General features: G+C 45.8%; 1 protein-coding gene across 2 annotated transcripts in view; it reads left to right on the top strand.

Moving 5' to 3' along the window:
- ptprbl (protein tyrosine phosphatase receptor type B, like) overlaps positions 1-20,061 on the top strand; it is a 41,618-nt gene that overhangs the window by 18,992 nt on the left and 2,565 nt on the right. For both annotated transcript variants that reach the window (XM_080002469.1, XM_080002470.1), the window contains 26 exons: positions 3,293-3,556; positions 4,370-4,633; positions 5,190-5,462; positions 5,678-5,944; positions 6,902-7,168; positions 9,174-9,437; positions 9,620-9,883; positions 9,972-10,235; positions 10,935-11,198; positions 11,683-11,952; positions 12,343-12,606; positions 12,696-12,962; positions 13,277-13,564; positions 14,285-14,563; positions 14,973-15,122; positions 15,877-16,165; positions 16,322-16,428; positions 16,799-16,904; positions 17,088-17,168; positions 17,434-17,451; positions 17,743-17,824; positions 17,976-18,066; positions 18,262-18,338; positions 18,771-18,905; positions 19,397-19,519; positions 19,736-19,899. In XM_080002469.1, the coding sequence (XP_079858595.1) occupies positions 3,293-3,556; positions 4,370-4,633; positions 5,190-5,462; positions 5,678-5,944; positions 6,902-7,168; positions 9,174-9,437; positions 9,620-9,883; positions 9,972-10,235; positions 10,935-11,198; positions 11,683-11,952; positions 12,343-12,606; positions 12,696-12,962; positions 13,277-13,564; positions 14,285-14,563; positions 14,973-15,122; positions 15,877-16,165; positions 16,322-16,428; positions 16,799-16,904; positions 17,088-17,168; positions 17,434-17,451; positions 17,743-17,824; positions 17,976-18,066; positions 18,262-18,338; positions 18,771-18,905; positions 19,397-19,519; positions 19,736-19,899 (5,182 nt within the window). The remainder of the gene's footprint in view (positions 1-3,292; positions 3,557-4,369; positions 4,634-5,189; positions 5,463-5,677; positions 5,945-6,901; positions 7,169-9,173; positions 9,438-9,619; positions 9,884-9,971; positions 10,236-10,934; positions 11,199-11,682; positions 11,953-12,342; positions 12,607-12,695; positions 12,963-13,276; positions 13,565-14,284; positions 14,564-14,972; positions 15,123-15,876; positions 16,166-16,321; positions 16,429-16,798; positions 16,905-17,087; positions 17,169-17,433; positions 17,452-17,742; positions 17,825-17,975; positions 18,067-18,261; positions 18,339-18,770; positions 18,906-19,396; positions 19,520-19,735; positions 19,900-20,061) is intronic.

The following is a 20,061-nucleotide window of genomic DNA, read 5'->3' as shown; positions in this document are numbered from 1 at the left end:
TTTTTTAATGTGCCCATCAAATTTATCTGTTTATAGCACAACCTCACTGTACGCTTTACTATTGGGACGCTCTGCTGCAGCTTCTCATTGTGCTTAAGTGCAATCCTAAATGCTTTAACCCTTGAACAAACATTGTTTTACGAAAACAGAAACTGGCAAAAATGGTTTCAAGACAGTTTTTTGTTTTTTTTTACTCGTTTGCGCTTCCGCCAATCAGCTGTTTGGGCTAAAACAAACTAGAAACTAGAAACAGACTACCTCCCTTTTCGCAAAAAGAAAATTACATAGTATTGATGCTTTTTGGTCTATACCATAATCAAAGTTTGATACCCAGTCCTGTGAAAGGCAGCTATCAAAAATGTAAATTTTGACATTATTTAACTAAATAATAGTTAAATAAGTACATATTCTGTAAGTTTCTCGCCTCAGTTATCAGACGCACTGTAGGAGATTATATTTCACTCGGTGCGGCTTGTTTTACTGCTCATTGTTTTACTTTCCATTGCTGCACTCCCGTCACCTCGCACGCACACACACACACACACACACACACACACGCACACACACACACACACATACACACTCGCCGTTGCCCTTTCCAAGATATTTTAGACCGTTGTCCTCCACACCCTTCCTCTGTCTGCAGATGGCTGCCACAGTACCCCCCCACCCCCCAGCCCCCGCCTGCACTGTTTAATACTGTTAATCTGTTTAAATGACCAATAATACTTTAAAGATATAAAAATCAAAACAAAGCATGTTGAAAAAAAAATTGCTATCATGTACACAAAACGTGCCTACTGCGGTTGCCGTGTTTCAGATACTTTTAGCCCAAAAAATGCCAAGAACATTAATAATAATAATAATAATAATAATTTGAGCAATAACAATATGGTTCCAGCCCTGTGGGCTGGACCCTCTAATAATAATGTCAAAATATTATTTAGAGATAACAGGAAAGTCTGGGTGTGATATCCCTTATAAATGCGCTTCAATTGCACCAGCTCTCTGAAGAGGATTGCCCACCGCTGCCTTTTTCTTCGGTCTCGCGCAGTTACCATTTCACTCCAACTGCTTGTGGCTATCAGCGCCGGTGTTTGTGAATCTGGCCTTTTTTGCAACAAGGCTCACTTGCATGTAAAAGGGGCCAAATGTCTGAATAATACCTCTTTAAATACACGCAAACAGCGCCAGCGCACTGAGAGGCTTTTGCATGGCAGCACAGTCAGCGTTGTATTCCATTGTTGCGGGTGCTTTGCGAATCCTTTTGTGAGAGTTTGACTCTATCGTGAATGCAAGAAGGGTGTTTGTAAGGTAGAGCACAGTGGGTTCGAGCCTCTGTGTGGGGAATAAACACCTTGGTGTGTAAGGCCTAATAATCTTACATAAACCTGGTGATGCCGGACCCTTTATGGATCTGTACATTAAAGGAATAACTTTGAAATCGGCAAAGCTCATCATTTTGTGATACAGCCTGTAGCCGCAACCAGTAAAAGCAATATGGCCACGCTTTGTATGTGCCAAAGAAATCAACAGGGGAACTTCAAATTCTAGTAGCATGGACTCTTATACTTCAAAAGCACCCGATAACACTAGCTCTCACCCGCTTTCATAATATACTAAGCGAGACGTCTTGATCTTTTTGGATTTTAATCGTACTCATTTAACCGCATGTTTACACCGCCCCATAGTTCACACGCAGCTATAGTCATATATCACTTTTTTGTATATGTTCGGGTTTGTCTATTAATAACCCTGTCGAGCGTCCAGCGCTTAAAGGAACATGTGTCGGCCCGGAGCACCGTGTTGGACTGTACGGGGACAGGATGAACATGTTTCATAAAAGATACAAAGAGACAATGACGTGCACCACAGCAGCACCGCGTTGCGCTCAATGCATTCGTCCGTGTGGGAACTTTTGATGTTTCCATGTGTATTTATATGCTGCCTGGTCACACTGAGCCCTTTTAATAGAATCGTTCCGCTGTGGAATGTTCACGCTCGTCTTGAAGGAAGTGCTGTGATGTTGAGGGAGAAAAAAAACGCTGCCGAATTAGGAACCACTTGCCAGTGTCACACTAAAACCAGCACAGAGTCCCCGTGGAAGTCATGAATGAGTGAGTCACGACTTGGAAAGCTTTGTCACGGTCCTTTAAAAAATATATTTTATGGTATTATTATTGTCCGAGACGGATTGATGCCGTTATGTAAACAGGGGAAACGGCAACGAGCTGTTATCCTTTTCTGGTGGTGCCCTGAAGAATACAAATACAAACCAAAATACCATGCAAATGGAGAATGCAAACACAATATAAAATAAAATGCAATACAAATGGAGAACACAAATACAATATGGTACAATTCAACACAGTAAAAATGAATGTCAGCAATAGAAAAGCAGAACAATAAGAAATATTTCAACATTAGAGATACGCATAACTTGTAGATCGGTGGTTTAAAGGTCTTCCTAGAAACCACTTCAACATCATTTTACTTGTGTAACATAACATTAAAGGGGCAATAGACAACTTTTTTATTTTATTTATCATTACGGAGTTAATGATGATTGCACAGTGTAATGGCTATAGAATAATGACACCACCTGCCTCTAGATTGGTTCCCTATAAGCCTACATATCACTATGCAATTCGGACTGCCACCGGGTACGAATCCCCGGGAAAATGATGTATTAGCGGCAGCGCATCGCAGGAAGTGCATCAACAATGTACAACCATTAGTGGAAATGGCGGACGGTGGAGCAAGCTACTCCACGTAGATCATAAACCCTTCAATATAAAAACCAACGCATTGGTTGAGAAATATAAACGTTAAATAACAAGTGCTTTTTATCCAGAAAAATCGCATCTCCCCCTGTTTACTTGTAGTCCAGTCTTGCCCATTCCAATGTGGCGGCGACGGCGTTGGCGTATCGCGGCGACGGGCCGAAGCAGTCAATGCGGCGTCTACGTCTATGAACGCGCAACCAAACAAAATAAAATGAAACAAAAATTGTGACAATTTCAATTGACCTCTTCAGTGAACTTGCTTCTTTCTTCTCTCTTATTCCCAAAGTGGTGTTGATCGTTTCCACGGAGCGCTCTGGCTTTGAGTATGAAATATAACGTAACAAACGTTATATTTAGAGTACCATCACTTTGAAATTTGACACGGGAAAACCTAGAGCGATGCGTTTGACGCTAGGTCGGAAAGTTGAAAAGTTGTCTATTGCGACCTTTGACTTTAATTTGAAGTTGATCCAGAGCTCTAACATTTCTCCATCTCCTCCTCCCAGCTCCCTCAACCGTCGGCGGCCTCCACGTCTCCTCCTCCGCCCCCAGCAACCTCAGCGCTACCTGGCAGGCCGGTCCAGGCAGGACGGAGCTGTACCGTGTCCTGCTGAGTGACCAGGAGGGGGCAGTGGTGAGGAACCTGACCCTGACGAACGCCACAAGCTCCGCCCAGCTCGCTAACCTGCAGCCGGGGACCCTGTACACCGTCACCGTGGTAACGGAAGCGGCCGGTCTGCAGAGCCCCGTATCCGTGCGAGCCCTCACAGGTATCGCACCAAAAAAGCTTCCATTTTATTGTGAAAGTGTTTGATGGGGATTTTGGCTTGAAGCCCATGTAATCTTAACCATTAATACATGTTTTTATTTTTTTATGTTCCCATTGAATATATATGTTTAGAGCACAACCTCACTGAATGATTTACTATTGGGACGCTCTGCTGCAGCTTCTCATTGTGCTTAAGTGCAATCCTAAATGTTTTAACTCTCACACACAATCACACTCGCTGTTACCCCTTCCAAGATATTTTATACTGTTGTCCTCCACACCCTTCCTCTGTCTGCAGATGGCTGCAACTCCCCCCACCCAAGATATCAATATCCAAACAAAGCATGTTGGAAAAAAAAATGCTATCATGTAGCCTTAGAAGGGCTGTTATCTACAGAGAATGGCTTTGAATAACAGTGAACGCATCTGTGAAATTTTGTGAGATTTGGTATAAATTGGCAAAAAAACATTTTTTTAAGTCTGAGCCTGAGTGTGGAATCGCAGGTGATCGCTAAGTTTTCCTGCTAAAAGAAGCAACTGTTATTCCTCTTCTCCCAAAGTTCGGGTACACCGGGGAGTGCAAAAAAAACCCCAACAATCTGTTTAAGGGTTTTTTCTTTGAAGATTTTACGAGAACAATTTTCACTCCCGTTGACAGATACCGAACAAAACAGAAATATCTGTTTTTCAAAATGGCTATTGTGGTCCATAGACGCGCACGGGCAGGAGATGGGCCTCGCCGCTTGAAATTTCTCTCGGCCCGGATTAAAAATCCCACCATCTTTGACCTTTCTTTTAACGCATCCCTTCCCAGTCCCTGCCGCCGTGTCAAATCTGCGGCTGGACAACAACGGCAGTTTGGACTCCCTGACTGGCTCCTGGACGCCTGCCAGCGGGGGTGCGGACGCTTACCTGGTGACGCTGTCGACGCCCGGCCTGCCGCCGCTGGAGCGCAGCCTGGCCCCCAACGCCAGCCAGGTCCTGTTCCAGGCTCTGACGCCCGGACGGAGCTACCGGCTGAGCGTCAGGACACAGGCTGGAGGGAAGAGTGCCGAAACGACCGCCACGGGGAGCACAGGTGAATGTAAAAGCAGTGCTGGTATCGGATACCAGGCTAGGATGACTGTCTAGGGAAACGACTCACTGACAGAATGCCGATGCCAAGAGCATTAATTAAATGAAAAGCTTACAGAAAGAAAAAAATAAAGTGGCAAAACCAGAAGAATTTTTTTTTTTTTTTTTTTTTTTTAATAAAAACTTCAAGTGAGCAGAATTTATCTTGAGTTTTATAATTGCATTATTACATTAAGATGAATTAAAACATGGACATTTATGTTCTTTAGAATGTAATTTCTTTACGACTCCACCTACTCACTTAATCTGGCAAGAATTGAAAAAAACAGTTTTTGAACCGCTGAGGAGGAGTATTGCATGGGATCAGCGCTCATTATCACCCCACACTTAAAGTGCACGACGACGAATTGTGTTGGGATTGAAAAAGTAACCAACCAAACCAACTTCAGCCGAAGCCTGGAAAACGAAACGTCAGAACTGCTTTTCAGCAATGCAAACTCATCATTTGATGATTGTCTGTCTCTCCCTCCCTCCCTCCCTCCTACTTTTCCCCCTCTCAGTCCCGGACAAGGTGTCCCGGTTGTTCATGGCGGCGAAGGACATCACCTCCCTCAGAGTGACCTGGTCGCCCCCGAGCGGCCACTGGGAGAACTACCGCATCCTGCTGTGGAACGACTCTGTGGTGCTGGCCAACGAGACGGTGGGCAAACCGGCCACGGAGTTCTCCTTCTCCGGTCCTGACCTCGGCCTAGTGCCAGGCCGGCTCTATAGGGCAGAGGTCACGGTACAGAGTGGCATTCTGGGTAATACTGCGGTCTGTCTGGGAAGATTGGGTGAGTTGGTTTGCTCAAAAAAAAAAAAAAAAAACACGTATGCATTTTTTTTACACATCTCGTTACAGTTTATGATTTCTTCTACATTTAAAAAATACTTCATATTATATGTAAATTTGCCAAAATATAATAATCTCACCACACACTATCCTTGTCATACATTTATTCTATTTTCTCGCGTTAACTACTCTCCCTCCTTCCTCTGCTTCCTCCAGCTCCCCGCGCCGTCCTGCAGCTCTTCATTCGGCACTTCGACGAGACCACGCTGAGCGTCCTGTGGAACCGTCCGGCGGGCGAGTGGGACGGCTTCTCGGTGGTCCTCACGCAGGTCGCCGTGCCCAGGGTGGTGTCCGAGCGCCGCCTGCCCTGGGAGGCCAGGGAGTGCACCTTCAACGTCCTGACGCCGGGACACTTGTACAGCGTCACCGTCATGACCGTCAGCGGAAACCACAGCAGCTCGGCTTCCGTCAGCACGTGGACCAGTGAGTAAATAAATATTAATAAACAAGATTCAAGAGTCAAGAGGTTTATTTGTCACATACATATACACACGTTCATACATATATGCAGTGAAATGTCTTGACAACGCCCCCGGAGGTTATGCACAATAGTTACTAAGCCGAACATAATAGCTAACCTAATTCCTACCTACTGTAGATAACTAAGTGAAACTAACTGATTCCTAAAACGTAATGCAGTTAGTGAATCGAATAATATAAATAAAATAAAATAAAATAAGAGTCAAAAACACAATACAAAGTGGGGGTACAAAAAAGAAAGGGAATATAGTTATGTATATTAATGTACAGTATATATTATTATTATTATTATTATTATTATTATTATTATTATTATATACATTGTTATGTATATAAACAGTCTATTAGTAGAATATAATTAGTAAATAAATCATCATAGGTAAAAAAAATGTAATTATCTGTAGAAAATAAACGTCACATTTGAATTTAAAATCATGTAAATTGGTTTACGTTTCATATTCAGAAGTATTTGTGAATTATGTACAACAAATTATATTAAACACAGAGTGTTACATTACATTTAGCAGACGCTTTTATCCAAAGCGACTTACAATTATTCAAACACTGACGGACGCAGCCATCAGGAGCAATTAGGGGTTTAGTGTCTTGCTCAAGGACACTACAGCATGCTAGCAGGAGGAGCCTGGGATCCAACCAGCAACCTTTAGATCACGAGACGACCACCTCTACCTCCTGAGCCACCATCCCCGCATTTTATTTTTACATTACATTTTATTTCCAAGGACACTTCTGTCAAAAAAAAAAATCCGCTTTTTAATGATGTTTGTACTCCATGAAAGGGTGATACCACGTTAACAGATTTTCTCATTCCAAACTGATTTTGTCTTCCACCTCCTCGACCTTTTTACAAATTTTACCCAATTTCTAATCCTCCCCCAGCTCCGGCCCAGGTGATGGGCTTGCAGCTCTACAATGGAGGAAGCACCAACAGCCTGCAGGCTCGGTGGCAGCGGGCGGAGGGTGACCTGGACTCGTACCGCGTCCTCCTGGTGCACGACAGCACCGTCATCAAGAACGAAAGCGTGGCCGCCGACACCACCAACCTCAGCTTCCTGGCGCTCCGGCCCGGCGCCCTCTACAGGGTGGTGGTGACCACTGTCAGAGTCGGCCTGACGTCGCGGCAGACGGTGACGGAGGGACGCACCGGTGAGAATGACGTGTTAGTGAAAAGAGCCCTGACGTGTTTGTGACCGATGCTCTGGCAGGAGACTGTTGTTTGGCCTCCTTTGAGCTCTGTGAGCCGCCTCTTGGTTCGTTGAAAACTTGCGTATCAAAGTGCTGCTGATTGCGGTTGCTTCAAAGTTAAGCTCCTTTTTCACGTGCGTTCCTGTTATTTTTTACAACCCCCATTGAATTGAGGATGATTAAGATTGGAAGTTGTTTAGTCTTCCTATACACATCATTTTTAATATATAAGCAGATATCATGATAGACTGTGCTCTCTATTGGCTGGTTTCAGAACAGTTCTTAATCCGCCCTTTTCCCATGTAGATCAATGGCGTGCAGACCAAATTCTTATTTCAAACTACAATGCCTTTCTGTGACGTACGTGCTTCGCTTCAGGTTAACATCCAACTCAGTGTTTTTTGTCTGAATGTATTATATTAAACGTAAGTTTTCTAAATTGTATTTAAAAATGGTTTGGGGATCGGAGTGAAAGCTGCTCTGTCAATGCTGGCCTCTGCTGCGGAGTCTCTGGCTCCATTAGGCATCTAATGGCGACGACCTATTTCGCATTCCAAAAATGTGCTTCAAGAGTGAATAGCATCACGTTGCCCGCCGATGTAAACAGCCGTTGGTCCCAACACAGTGAAGCGCTGAGGTCAAGCTTAATTGTGCGTCCCTTTAATTTTCCCTGCACCCCGCTGGTCTCCAACACAATGTTGACTGACAGGATGCAAACAGCTCTTTGTGAAGGAAAAGTCACAAGGAGGATATTATTGAAAACCGACTCTTATCTGATGCAACAGGAATTCGGCTGGAATTTACAGGAAGTGCCGCCCAGGCAACAAAAAATAAATAAAAAATAAAATCAAGGTCCGTCTATCAAAGACTTCCCGTTTGCGAGGGAAGAGGATGGAGCTCCACTGTGCATTGTTAAATTCCAGCCAGAGCACTTTTACTGCTGTTGGAAAGTGCCTGGAACATGGTGTGTAGAACATCAAGACCCACAAAGGATCAAAGCCGATGGAAAGGAACGGCAGTACATAACAAACCACAAACAAACTAGTTCTCTTTTGACAATCTCAAACCCTGTAGAATTTGACCACAACAGTATAAACTGTATAATTAGCAGAAATAAGCAGTTGCTTGATTGGAAGGTCTGTTTTTCTATAAAATACTCGAAAGTTACTTCATATCTAATTATCTCGATAGCCCTGTTTGATAACCATGAAGTTGCGTAATAGACACAGTTTTACGATCAAACAATACTGATAGTAAGAGTAATTTGTTGGCAACCCCAAAACAATAGATCATATTGTATTTTGTATTTGTACGATAAGTGTTGGCTGTTTAAATGATTTTCTCTCTCTCGCTTGCTCTCTGTCTCTCTCTCTCTTTCTCACTCTCTCTCTCTCTCTCTCTCTCTCTCTCTCTCTCTCTCTCTCTGTATCTCTCTCTCTCTAGCTCCCTCTCCCTCTCTTTCTCTCTCTCTCTCGCTCGCTCTCTCTCTCAATCGAGTTTTATTTTTTCACATTCACGCAAAAAAGAAGTCAAGGAGATCAATATCACAAACATTGAACAGAAAATAAAGCCCCCAACATGAAGACAATCAATGTATAAAATAATGAAATACAGATTTTAAGCTGATCACAAAAATATCACAAACTATACCTCAAAATCAAGGACATATTACAAAAAAGCATAGAACAGTATTCATCTCTGGGTAACATTCACTATGGAGCTTTGTCCCCTTCACCTATAAAAGACAGATTTTGTTTTTTATTCATTTAACCTTTATTTAACCAGGGAATTCCAATTAAAATGAAGAATCTCTGTTTTAAGGAAGGCCTGTCCAGGATAGGCAGCAGAAAGCACAAAATACACACAACATTAAAAACAATATTAAACATTTACATTTCGTGCAGCCTATAGGAAGGGGTTTTTTTTTCCCCACACTCATTTCTCCCTCTCCTTCCTGTCCCCTCAGTCCCGGCCGCGGTGGGTGAGGTCACGGTCAGTAACAACGGGCGTATGGACTTCCTCAGCGTGTCGTGGCGTCCGGCACCAGGCGATGTGGACAGCTACCTGGTGGCCCTGCGGGACCACGAGAAGACGGTCCACACGCTGGCTGTGTCCAAGTCCAGTCCAGAGTGCGTCTTCAACTCCCTGGTGTCGGGACGCCTCTACAACATCTCCATCACCTCGCGCAGCGGCGTGTACGAAAACCACACAGTCGTCCAGGAACGAACACGTGAGTGTGTGTGTGCGCGCGCGCGTGTGTGTGTGTGTGTGTGTATGTGTGTGCGTGTGTCTGTACGTGGTATATAAATGTGATGACATCACACGTAAATCTTATGGACCAGCCACAGTCACCAAAACTCCAGAAATTCAAATGGCCGTCTCCCCTGTTGCCCCCCGCCCCCCGCCCTGCAGAGCCGTCCAGCGTCCAGAACCCGACCGCCACGCACGCTGCGCGGGACGACTACCTGAAGGTCTACTGGCGCCGCGCGGCCGGAGACTTTGACTTCTACCAGGTGGTCATCAGTCACAACAACATCTTCCACCAGAACCAGACGGTGGCCAAGACGCAGAGCGAGTGTGTGTTCACCGGCCTGGTGCCCGGCCGCCTGTACACAGTGGTGGTCAGCACCTGGAGCGGACATTACCAGACCAGCGCCTCTACCGACGGCAGGACATGTGAGAAACGGCCTAAGATAAGATAAGATATCCCTCGATGAGATATCCAGCATTTGACCACCCTTCGTCCTCCCCTTCCGTCCTCCAGTCCCGGCGGTAGTGCGGTCCTTGTCTGTGGTCGGCCAGGGAACGGAGGACCTGAGCATCACCTGGCTGGCTGCTCCCGGCGACGTGGACCACTACGAGGTCCAGCTGCTGTTTAACGACATGAAGGTGTTCCCGCCCGTCACGCTGGGCAGCGGTGTGGGAGAGTGCGTCCTCACCTCCCTGACACCCGGACGCCTCTACAAGATCCTGGTGTCCACTTTCAGCGGCCCCAACCAGAGGACCCAGTTCGTAGAGGGCCGCACAGGTTAGACTCAACCTGGGTTTGTCCTGCTGATGTGCTTCTGTAGTTATTTATTTTTATTATTATTTTTTTTTTTACAGTACTTTCTGTAACCTAGTAATAGAAGGTCTAACAGAGAAGGACTGGTTTATTATTAGGATTATAAGTATCTTTGATGGTGCAGACCTTTAGGGGAGTGGGCAGTACTCGCCTATTAAAGTCGGTGCGGGGGGGGGGTCATACACGAAAAAGTCCCGAGAAAACCGATTCAGTTTCCTAAGTACCCAGAAGTAAGGTTACCGGTTCATGAAATGGTTCCTGCTGGAGGAACCAGAGGCAGCGCGTATCATGTTTTTTAGGGAAAGAGCACCCCCTGCTGCCCATCGCCCGAAAATGTTTTTTAAGTCAAGTCAAGTTGTGTTGCTCTTTATCACATGGATGGAATGGCCCATTTTTCAAACAAAAGCCAAGTTAAAACATATACCATCCAGTTCAAGAGCTTGAGCACCATGAGAATGTAATCATTTCCACCATAGGGCACGTGCAGTCTGTCCACGTGATTTGATACAAAATCATCCACAACTCTCTGAAATACTTGGAGAAAACATGTCCTCATTGAAAGCTCAAAAAAACAAAACAAAAAAAACGTGTATAAAATGAACAGTAAACTCACTTAAACAAGAAACTTACACCTTACGCTGCGTACTTTGTCTCCTTATTAAGTGCCCAGCAAAGTGAAGAACATCCACGTCAGCAACAACGGCGGCAGCACCAGCCTGTCGGTGAGCTGGACCCCGGGACAGGGGGACGTGGACAGCTACGTGGTGTCTCTCTACAGGGAGAGCCGGCGGCTGGACCTCCGCCCCGTCCCCAAACACCACAACGAGCTGAGCTTCGGCTCCCTGCAGCCGGGGCAGCTGTACAACGTCACGGTGCAGTCCATCAGCGGAGAGCTGGTCAACAACAACACCGCCAGCGCACGCACAGGTCTGCGCAAACACTGGGGGGAAAGTCGAGGAGATACTATTTGATATACTCGACATTAATAATAGCAATACAGAGACACAAGTACCATAGAGCGGTGGTTCTCAATGTGCGGTCTGGGGACCCCCAGGGGTCCTTCCAGGGGTTCAATGGAGTCTCCAGCCAAATGATTATTAGTTCAACTTCACCGTTATTTCATTGACAAGATGTTAGCACAGTTAGAAAATGTACGATAACGATTGTTTTGATAAATAGCTTCACTGTTACCTTCCTTACGGTAGTAAAGACAGGTGCGGAGGTTTGGATGAAATCATATCCAACGATAACTTTTATCGTCGTCTATCAAGGACCTTCAGTTTGACAGGGATTAGGTCCCAAACCCCATTCCCTGTCAAATTGACGGTCCTTGATATGAAAAATGTTGGGAATCACTGCCGTGTATAATCAAAAGGTGTATTGAGCTCCGAACCCCTCTCTCAACCCGCAGTTCCGTCGGCGGTGTCAGGCCTACAGGCGGACGGCCGTCACAGCACCAGCAGCCTGACGGTCGCCTGGCAGGAGGCTCTGGGCATCGCAGATGGTTACAGCCTGCAGCTCCTGGACGGGCGGGGCGGCCTGGTGGCCAACTCCTCCCAACCCTACGGCCACACCCAGCAGCGCTTCGACGGGCTCATCCCGGGCAAAAAGTACAGCGTGCTGGTCCAGACCACCAGCGGAGGGGTTGGCAGCCCGCTTGTCAGCACAGAAGCCCGCACAAGTAAAGTCTACTCTGTTATACGCTGTCGCTTGACAAAACATTGACAAAACACTCTTGACAAAAATACTTTAGTTGGTCAGCGTCCACCTAGACATCCAACAATTTTAAACTGCATCTCGTTGAGTGAGGAATACCTGTAATAAAGGGCAAAAATTATACACAGATTGAATAAATAATAGGTAATTTAGTATTTTCAGAGTGTCGGTGTTTTGCTCGGCTACTGTTACTCTGACTTCAATAAACTTTACTCGAAGAGACGTTCTATTTGAATACAATATCTCAGCAATTAATAAATAAAAAGAATAGAACACGCAATGCTCTTTCCTATTCTGTGTTTTTTTTTTTTACTTTCAAATTCTACATTTTAAGACAATTTGTTCCTCTACTCAGATCCTGCCGCCGTCACTGACCTGTCCATCAAGGCCAACACGACCACCAGCCTGTCCTTCCAGTGGTCGCCCCCAGAGGGCGAGTTTGAGGCTTACGACATTAACTTGTTTCGAGGGGAAGACGGGCTGCAGGAGCAACGTGGCAGGCCGACCAACACTCAGGAGTGCTCATTTAAAGGCCTGACGCCAGGCGCACAATACAAGATGGTGGTGCTGACTCGCAGCGGAGGTCAGACCAATGACTCCGCCATCTGGGCCAGGACTGGTGAGGCTGTCTCTTTATTCAAACTTCCTTCCCACTAATTGGCTATTGGCTATATTTAATTGGCTGCCCCCCCCCCCCCCCCCCTCCAGTTCCCGGGCCTGTGAGGTTCCTGCACGCCCAGAGCGCCAACCAGACAGAGGAGCTGAGGGTGAGCTGGGATCGGCCGGAAGGGGAGCTGAGCGGCTATCTTTTGTCACTCTACAGTCCGGACGGCGCGCAGCAGGCCCAGGAGAGGTTGAGGTCAGAGGTCACAGAGTTCCTCTTTCCCAGACTCATCCCTGGTCGCCAATATCGGGTTGAGGTGCTGACCCAGAGCGGAGAGCTGGCCCACAGAACCACCACCTCGGGACGAACGGGTAAGGTGGACGGGCAAAGGGAGAATGGGTGGTGGGAAAATGTATCCTAATTGAAGTATTGATGAAATTACTTTCTCAAGTATGAGTGAAAAATACCATGCTCAAAATCACTATTGGTAATTTTGAGAAACATTTATTATCATTACCTCCACTGACAGCCATGTCCTCTTTATTCAAAATGTTCATCAGCAGAAATACCAAACGGCTATGCTAACCCTGAAGAGAAGTCTTGATGTCAGATTTTAAAAAATCTGAAAAATTTTAAACTTTATCAATCACAATCTCCTTAATTTTGGTTTCCATTTCTCACGCAGCCCCTCGACCTCCGACCTCCTTATTCGGCGGGGTGACTAACACCTCGGTGGAGATCACTTGGGACGGGCCAGTCAACTCTGATTATGACGACTTTGACCTGCAGTGGACGCCAAAGGACCCACTGTCTATCGTCAACCCCTACCACACCCCGACCTCCGGCAGCCGCATCCTGGGGGGCATGTACCCCGGACGGCTTTACAACTTCAGCCTGCGTACCGTCAGCGGGGCCACGGAGCCCGGGACCAAGCCCACCTACAGCCTACCCATCCACAAGAGCATCCGCACCAGTAGGTGGCAGCAGCGTTGCACAATAACTGCATGAAACAATGATTGAGAGCGCCCCGCCACACCAGTGACTGATGGTAAATGATATAGAGCAGAACTAAAATCAGGAAATTACTCATCACTCACCCATTATTACAACATTTGTCCGTCTGCTACCACGCAGCGGCAACATAAGGTGAGGTGACTTAAAGTTTACATCTTCAATTTAGCAACATGAATTTATACTGTGGCCACAGTATTACAGGGAAAGGCTTACGGTTCAGAACTGTGGTTGCCTGATACCGTGGTATACCCTAAAACGCTATACCGTTAGATCCCTACCCTGAACGCAGCATCGCTTACAGTTTTCCGAGTTTCATGAAAGCAGTATCACTTCCTGCTTGGAGCGCTGCAGAGAGCCGTGTCCACGTCTTGGGATTAAAAAAATTAATAAAAAATGCTAAAATTGGTCGCCGAATATACTTTGAATATACCTGGGCGGCCTGCCCAAGTAAAGCCTATGTGTGGGAAACACTGGGTAAACATCTGCCACTGTATTGGTGAAAGTTATCTTATTTGCCGAAATGCCGATGGCAGTCAACAAGGTGAATATCGGCTGATACCGATGCACAGCAGATAAATCGGTGCATCCCTATATATTCTACAATATATTAAAATATAAGTTAATTATTATACACTTATTCTCTGTTTTATTCTCATCCTCCATCCTCTTCCTCCATCAGAACCAGAGCGGGTTCACAGCCTCCACTGCCGGCCCCAGAGCTCCACTTCCATCTCCTGCTCCTGGGGGCCCCCGGAGGCCGACTACGACTCCTACACCATCGACTGCCTCCACCAGGACTCGCGGACCCTGGTCTACTCCCGGCGAACCGGCCGCGACTCCACCGTTTACCTCATCACGCAGCTGGAGCCACACAAGCGCTACACTATCTCCGTCAAGGTCATCTCCGACCGCATGACCAGCGAGGCGGCGCTCGACAACGTGGTCACCATGATAGACCGTGAGTCCGGCTCGTAGCGGGACCTCTGGCTTTCCTCCGTAGTGGTTGCAGAAGCAGAGCGACCACCAGAACAAAACCCTTTTCTGATATTTTCTAATTTGTCAAACGCATCACTTCCTGTGTGGCACCATGTTGTCCTGAGAGTGTACTATCCTCTCCTCCGACACTCGATAATGCATCCATCCATCATGTGTAAAGTTATGTTGGTTTTTCATTTTGGCGTTTGGGCTTCAATTTGGGCTAAACCTATTTAGCCCAGAATAGTTTAAAACAAAATGTCACTACAGTAGCTTTAAGGCAAAGTGAATGGGACGTAATGAGGTTAATGGAGTATTTTACAGCGGTTAAGTCATAATAATAAACCTTCAGAGTAATATAAGTTAAAGTGAGTATATTTACCTTTGCCTAGGTCCGCCGCTGCCCTCCCTCGTCACGCGAGTCAACGAAAGGACGGCCGTGGTCTCCAAGTCGTCCATCTTCTTCAGCTTCAACTGCAGCTGGTTCAGTGACGTCAATGGAGCCGTGCGCTTCTTCACCGTGGTGGTGACTGAGTCAGAGGGTGAGAAAACTGGACCACAGTTCAGCAGCACACGCGCGCATTCTGGTGCTGGGGCGACTGTCACTGTAACTCATCCTCTTCGGCGGCGTCATATTATATTGTTATCACGGAACCTAGGGGCAAATTCACACGGAGTGGATTGCGGCCGCTATCTGCGTCTCTTGTTTTGCGTCTAATGGTAATTATCCATGTGACAAAGTAAATAATCCGTGTGTCGGGGTGGGGTGTCAGTGACAATCGCTTTTTTGCTTCATTAAATTAGGAAAAGGAGTAAAATAAATACATCTAAAATCACAAAAACACACTGCTTTTATCTTTATACGCGCGGCGGAGCTTAAATGCCCATCTCCATTATGCATTTACGCCACTGCGCTACACTTGCCTGTTTTACGGATTATTCGTTTTAAATAAATATAAAACTTGAAATAATTGTCAGACAGTAGTTAATTTGATTTAACGCGTTTAATGAAGATTTAGAGGAGCCAGGTAACTGCAAATCCATTAAGTGTAACCTGGAAAGTCAAAAACATTAATTATTACACTGTGAGATGATGTTTAAAATGCATGAAATATTTTTTTCACTGACATGCTATGTTGTTTTTTTTTATCTTTTAGAGACACAATAAAGATACCTTTCACATCATACTTAATACAAACCAGCAAACTCATTGAATGATCCTTGCTAATGAAATCTGGTGACTAATACGATCATGGTGCTGATCCAGCCTCCTCTGTTCTGTCCCGACCCTTGCAGACATCACCGCGGCCCAGCCAGAGCAGCAGCACCCGCTCTCCTCCTACCTGGACTACAAATCCAACAGCTCTATCAAGTCCTACCAGACCAGCTACTTCCCCAGCCACTGCGCCGAGGGCCCCGACAGCAGGTTCCAGAGTTTCGACATCTGCCTGGGGTCGGGCATGGACAATCTGGGGGGAAGGTGTGACCGCAAGCAGGACAGAGACCTGAGAGACTGGGACGCGGAGGAGCCGAACGGCCCAAACTCCTTCTGCGATGGGCCGCTCAAATCCAAGACCGCATACAGGTAATGGAGACATTAGAGGGGGAAAAGTGAATGCAGAATAATTTCATTTCATTTTCAGTCACCTCTAAATAAATGTTCCTTTTTTTTTTTCCTTTGCATTGTTATTGTTATTAATGTTCATGCTAATTGAGCAAATCTCCGTTACACCCCCTGCAGGCTGAGCGTCCGTGCCTTCACCCAGCTATTTGACGAGGACCAGAATGGAGCCACCTCGCCTCTTTACACAGACACGTATCTGTCTCTTCCAGTCGTTACAGAGGCTGGTAGGAATGCTTTCCACAGCTCGGCTTTATTTATAAAAGCACTTACTCTCACAAGCCTACGCCTTTTTTCCTATTCAAAGACGGAAAGGTGACTGACAAGAATGATTAAGGATGATGGACAACATCAGCAGTAAACAGACTGTATACTTATAAAACTGTTAATTTAGAAGATAAGCTATCAGTGCTGGCTAGTAACTCATTCACTACCATCATAAAGAGTTAAAGCTGAGAATAATGATACGAGTAAACATGGTCACATCTATCTATGGTATCTATAGTGCAGTAGTAGCATCAATTACAGTGGTAAAGTAGTCATAGTAATTTGGTTATTTGGTATTTGGTGGTAACACCCTCCCTCTTGTCCCCTCAGAACCAGTCAGTGGTGTGATTGAGGGCATCAGTGCAGGCCTGTTCCTCATCGCCATGATGGTGGCAATCACCGCTCTGCTGATCTGCAGGCAGAAGGTCCGCAAAGTGTGAGTATCTTTGCATGGACCGGACGGTGAGCTGTGGTGGTGCTGGGCAGCTCCCACCGGCCAGCCGGTCGAGGACTGTGCTGGTACTGGGCTCCCGTCAGTGTCCAACGGGACAAGAATGTTGTCGTAGATAACGTCTCCCCGCTCCCCAAAGGTTCTGAAGGAGCTTCCTTGTGTTGACAGGAGTGTGCAGGAGAGGCCGATGGTTCGGATGAGCATGACCAGAGAGAGGTCCAGTTCAGGAGTGCACATGGGCACCAGGGGGTAAGAACACCACGCCACCACGTTATCTACACAGTTCTTAACACTGGTATAAATATTAAACCCAAACATAGAACTGGTAGAACGCCAACACAAACTATACTACTGGGGGCGGTATTATACTACCAGTATTATACAAATACCACTACTTTCACTACTGCTACCACGACAGATAGTCATAAACCACATACAGTATGCTTCACCAAATTTTACAGCAAATACAGTAAGATAATACATTGTCACTAACATGTGTCCCATCCTGTTTCAGCAACCGGCGCATTTCTAGGTACGTGTCTCACACCCAATACCCAACTTCTTCCTACTTGTAAATACCGACTTTTACACCTCTAGAATGTTTGAATAAGCAATTTTGTCTTCCCTGCTGTATGTTTTTTTAATTTTATTTTATTTTTATTTATTTATTTTTATTTTTTCTGCTCTATGTTTTATGCGATATGGAAAAACTGATTTCACCCGACTCCCCGACCGGCCTCCTCTGCCTCGTAATAGTCTGTTCTTATTTGTTTGTAGCATTGGGATTTTTCCAGTGCTGATAATTGTGTGTCCAACCCTCCAGTCCCATCAAGGTGGTGAACTTTGAGTCTCACTTCAACAAGCTGCAGGCCGACTCCAACTACTTTCTGTCCGAGGAATATGGGGTGAGTCGCTCTTTATCGGCAGTATCTGTCAAGCTGTTCACACAAATAGTAATTTCCTCATTATTTGAAAAGGATTTTTTTTTTGGGGGGGGGTTATAACACCCTGTCACCATTCCAACCATGCTGAATTTAACCTGTTGCTTCCCGTCAGGATCTGAAGGAGGTGGGTCGTAACCAGCCCCTGGACACGGCGTTGCTGCCAGAGAACCGCGGCAAAAACCGATACAACAACATCCTTCCCTGTGAGTGGGAGGGGTCCATTGAGCCAACAAAAAATGGGGGGAAAAAAAACAAAGTTTGAGGCATTAAAAGAGATTACACAGGGTTAAAGGGCCACACCCCTCCTTTATTTGGCAACCGGCACAGCACTCAGCTCTGCATCTGCTATTTATGTGGCGAGTGTCTTACTCAGCTTCTCTTATTTATTCGCTGTTCAGATGACTCAACGCGGGTGAAGCTTTCCTGTGTGGACGATGAGCCCTGCTCCGACTACATCAACGCCAGCTACATTCCTGTAAGCTCTCTGCTCCATCGCGTGATTTAATATGTTTGGCAAGTTAGCAGTGTGGTGTTTAGGAAAATGTTTTCCTACGAACGAATTAGGTACAGCCTTAGAGAGAGTGTCAGGCCAATGCAACAAATGTGATTCTGACAGAGATACGCGTAGTATAAACCATTGTGGATCGTCTTAGGGCAATCTAAATATACAATCGATCGATCGATCTTTTCCTCGGTTTATTGATCAACCAGTTATATTATATTACATTAGAAACTTTAAAATGTTTAGATTTTTTTATGTTTGGAATTCCTTTTCCCCCCCCCATTACATTAAAATCCCAGGTGAATGTATTTTTCATACACCACTATCTAGGCGGTGTTGTTTTGAACGTTGGTGTTGTTTTTGTCATGATGGTACTAAAATTTAAAGGTAAACATTGTGTTTCAGGGCAACAACTTCCGCAGGGAGTACATTGCCACCCAGGGCCCTCTGCCTGGAACGAAAGATGACTTCTGGAAGATGGTCTGGGAACAAAACGTCCACAACGTCGTCATGGTTACCCAGTGTGTGGAGAAAGGCAGGGTGTGTATTAAAGCTGGATATGAAGCTGGAGGTGTATTTCAGGCAAAGTAAAGGGCACAAGGCTGGGCACAGCCATTTTGGGCTGGCCATGTTAGTTTGAGAAGGAAGCAGTTTGTAAGCAGAACGTTGCTTGTTTGAATCCCAGAGACACCACAGAACATCCATAGACGTGGATGATAGATTGAGAAACGCTTTCCCCTGAACCATAACTCTGAACACGTATCCTATTCTGGGAAGCTCCCAGTCATTAACCATAGATTACTATGGTTGAACTGGGCGATTCTGAGTTTCCAATAATAGCCCTCCGAGGCAGCGAGTAGCGTCAGGGATCAGCTGCTTTCCTGCTAATGTCCTCAACATGAACTGAGATTTTTGCATTCGATTTACAGGTTTTAGAGTGTAATTGACTCTATAGGAGTGTTTTTGTGCAGTGTAGGACTGTGAAATGCATCCGACCTGAACATGCCTCCGTTCAACGTCCTCCTCCGCAGGTCAAGTGTGACCACTACTGGCCCTTCGACCACGACCCTCTGTACTACGGAGACCTGATCGTCCAGATGCTGTCTGAGTCGGTTCTGCCAGAGTGGACCATCCGAGAGTTTAAGATCTGCAGCGTATGTGACAATTCAATTTGGTTATAAAGTAAATATGTTACTTTGAGGATGAGACAGGAAGGCTATTTCTCTGCAATATTACCCACCCTTAATTCCCGTCATTAAATCTCATGAGAGCACCAACTACCTTCCCCAAAATATTATCTCATTATCGATGCTATTGAGGCATTGGAACAGGGGGTATTATTATTTACTGTGCGGTTCTGGACTTGTCAGGAGGATCAGCTGAGCTACTCCAGGCTGGTGCGACAGTTCCACTACACGGTGTGGCCCGACCACGGTGTCCCAGAGACCACCCACTCCCTGATCCAGTTTGTCCGGACGGTCCGGGATTACATCAACAGAACGCCCGGTTCTGGCCCCACAGCGGCCCACTGCAGGTATACGACAAAGACACTGACGCATGCTAGATATTTTAACATTTATGGATATTTATGGAATTTTAGAAAACGTTCGCTATTTACCAATCCTAACCCGGTTGAATTGTTCTAAATGGTGTCTCTCATACTCAGCAACTACAGTACATGCAATCTGCCTTGAAT

Source organism: Zeus faber (assembly GCF_960531495.2).
Source record: "Zeus faber genome assembly, chromosome: 6".
NCBI classification, from domain to species: Eukaryota; Metazoa; Chordata; class Actinopteri; order Zeiformes; family Zeidae; genus Zeus; species Zeus faber.
The sequence above is the reverse complement of the archived record's forward strand: the minus strand, read 5'-3'. Positions and strand labels throughout refer to the sequence as shown.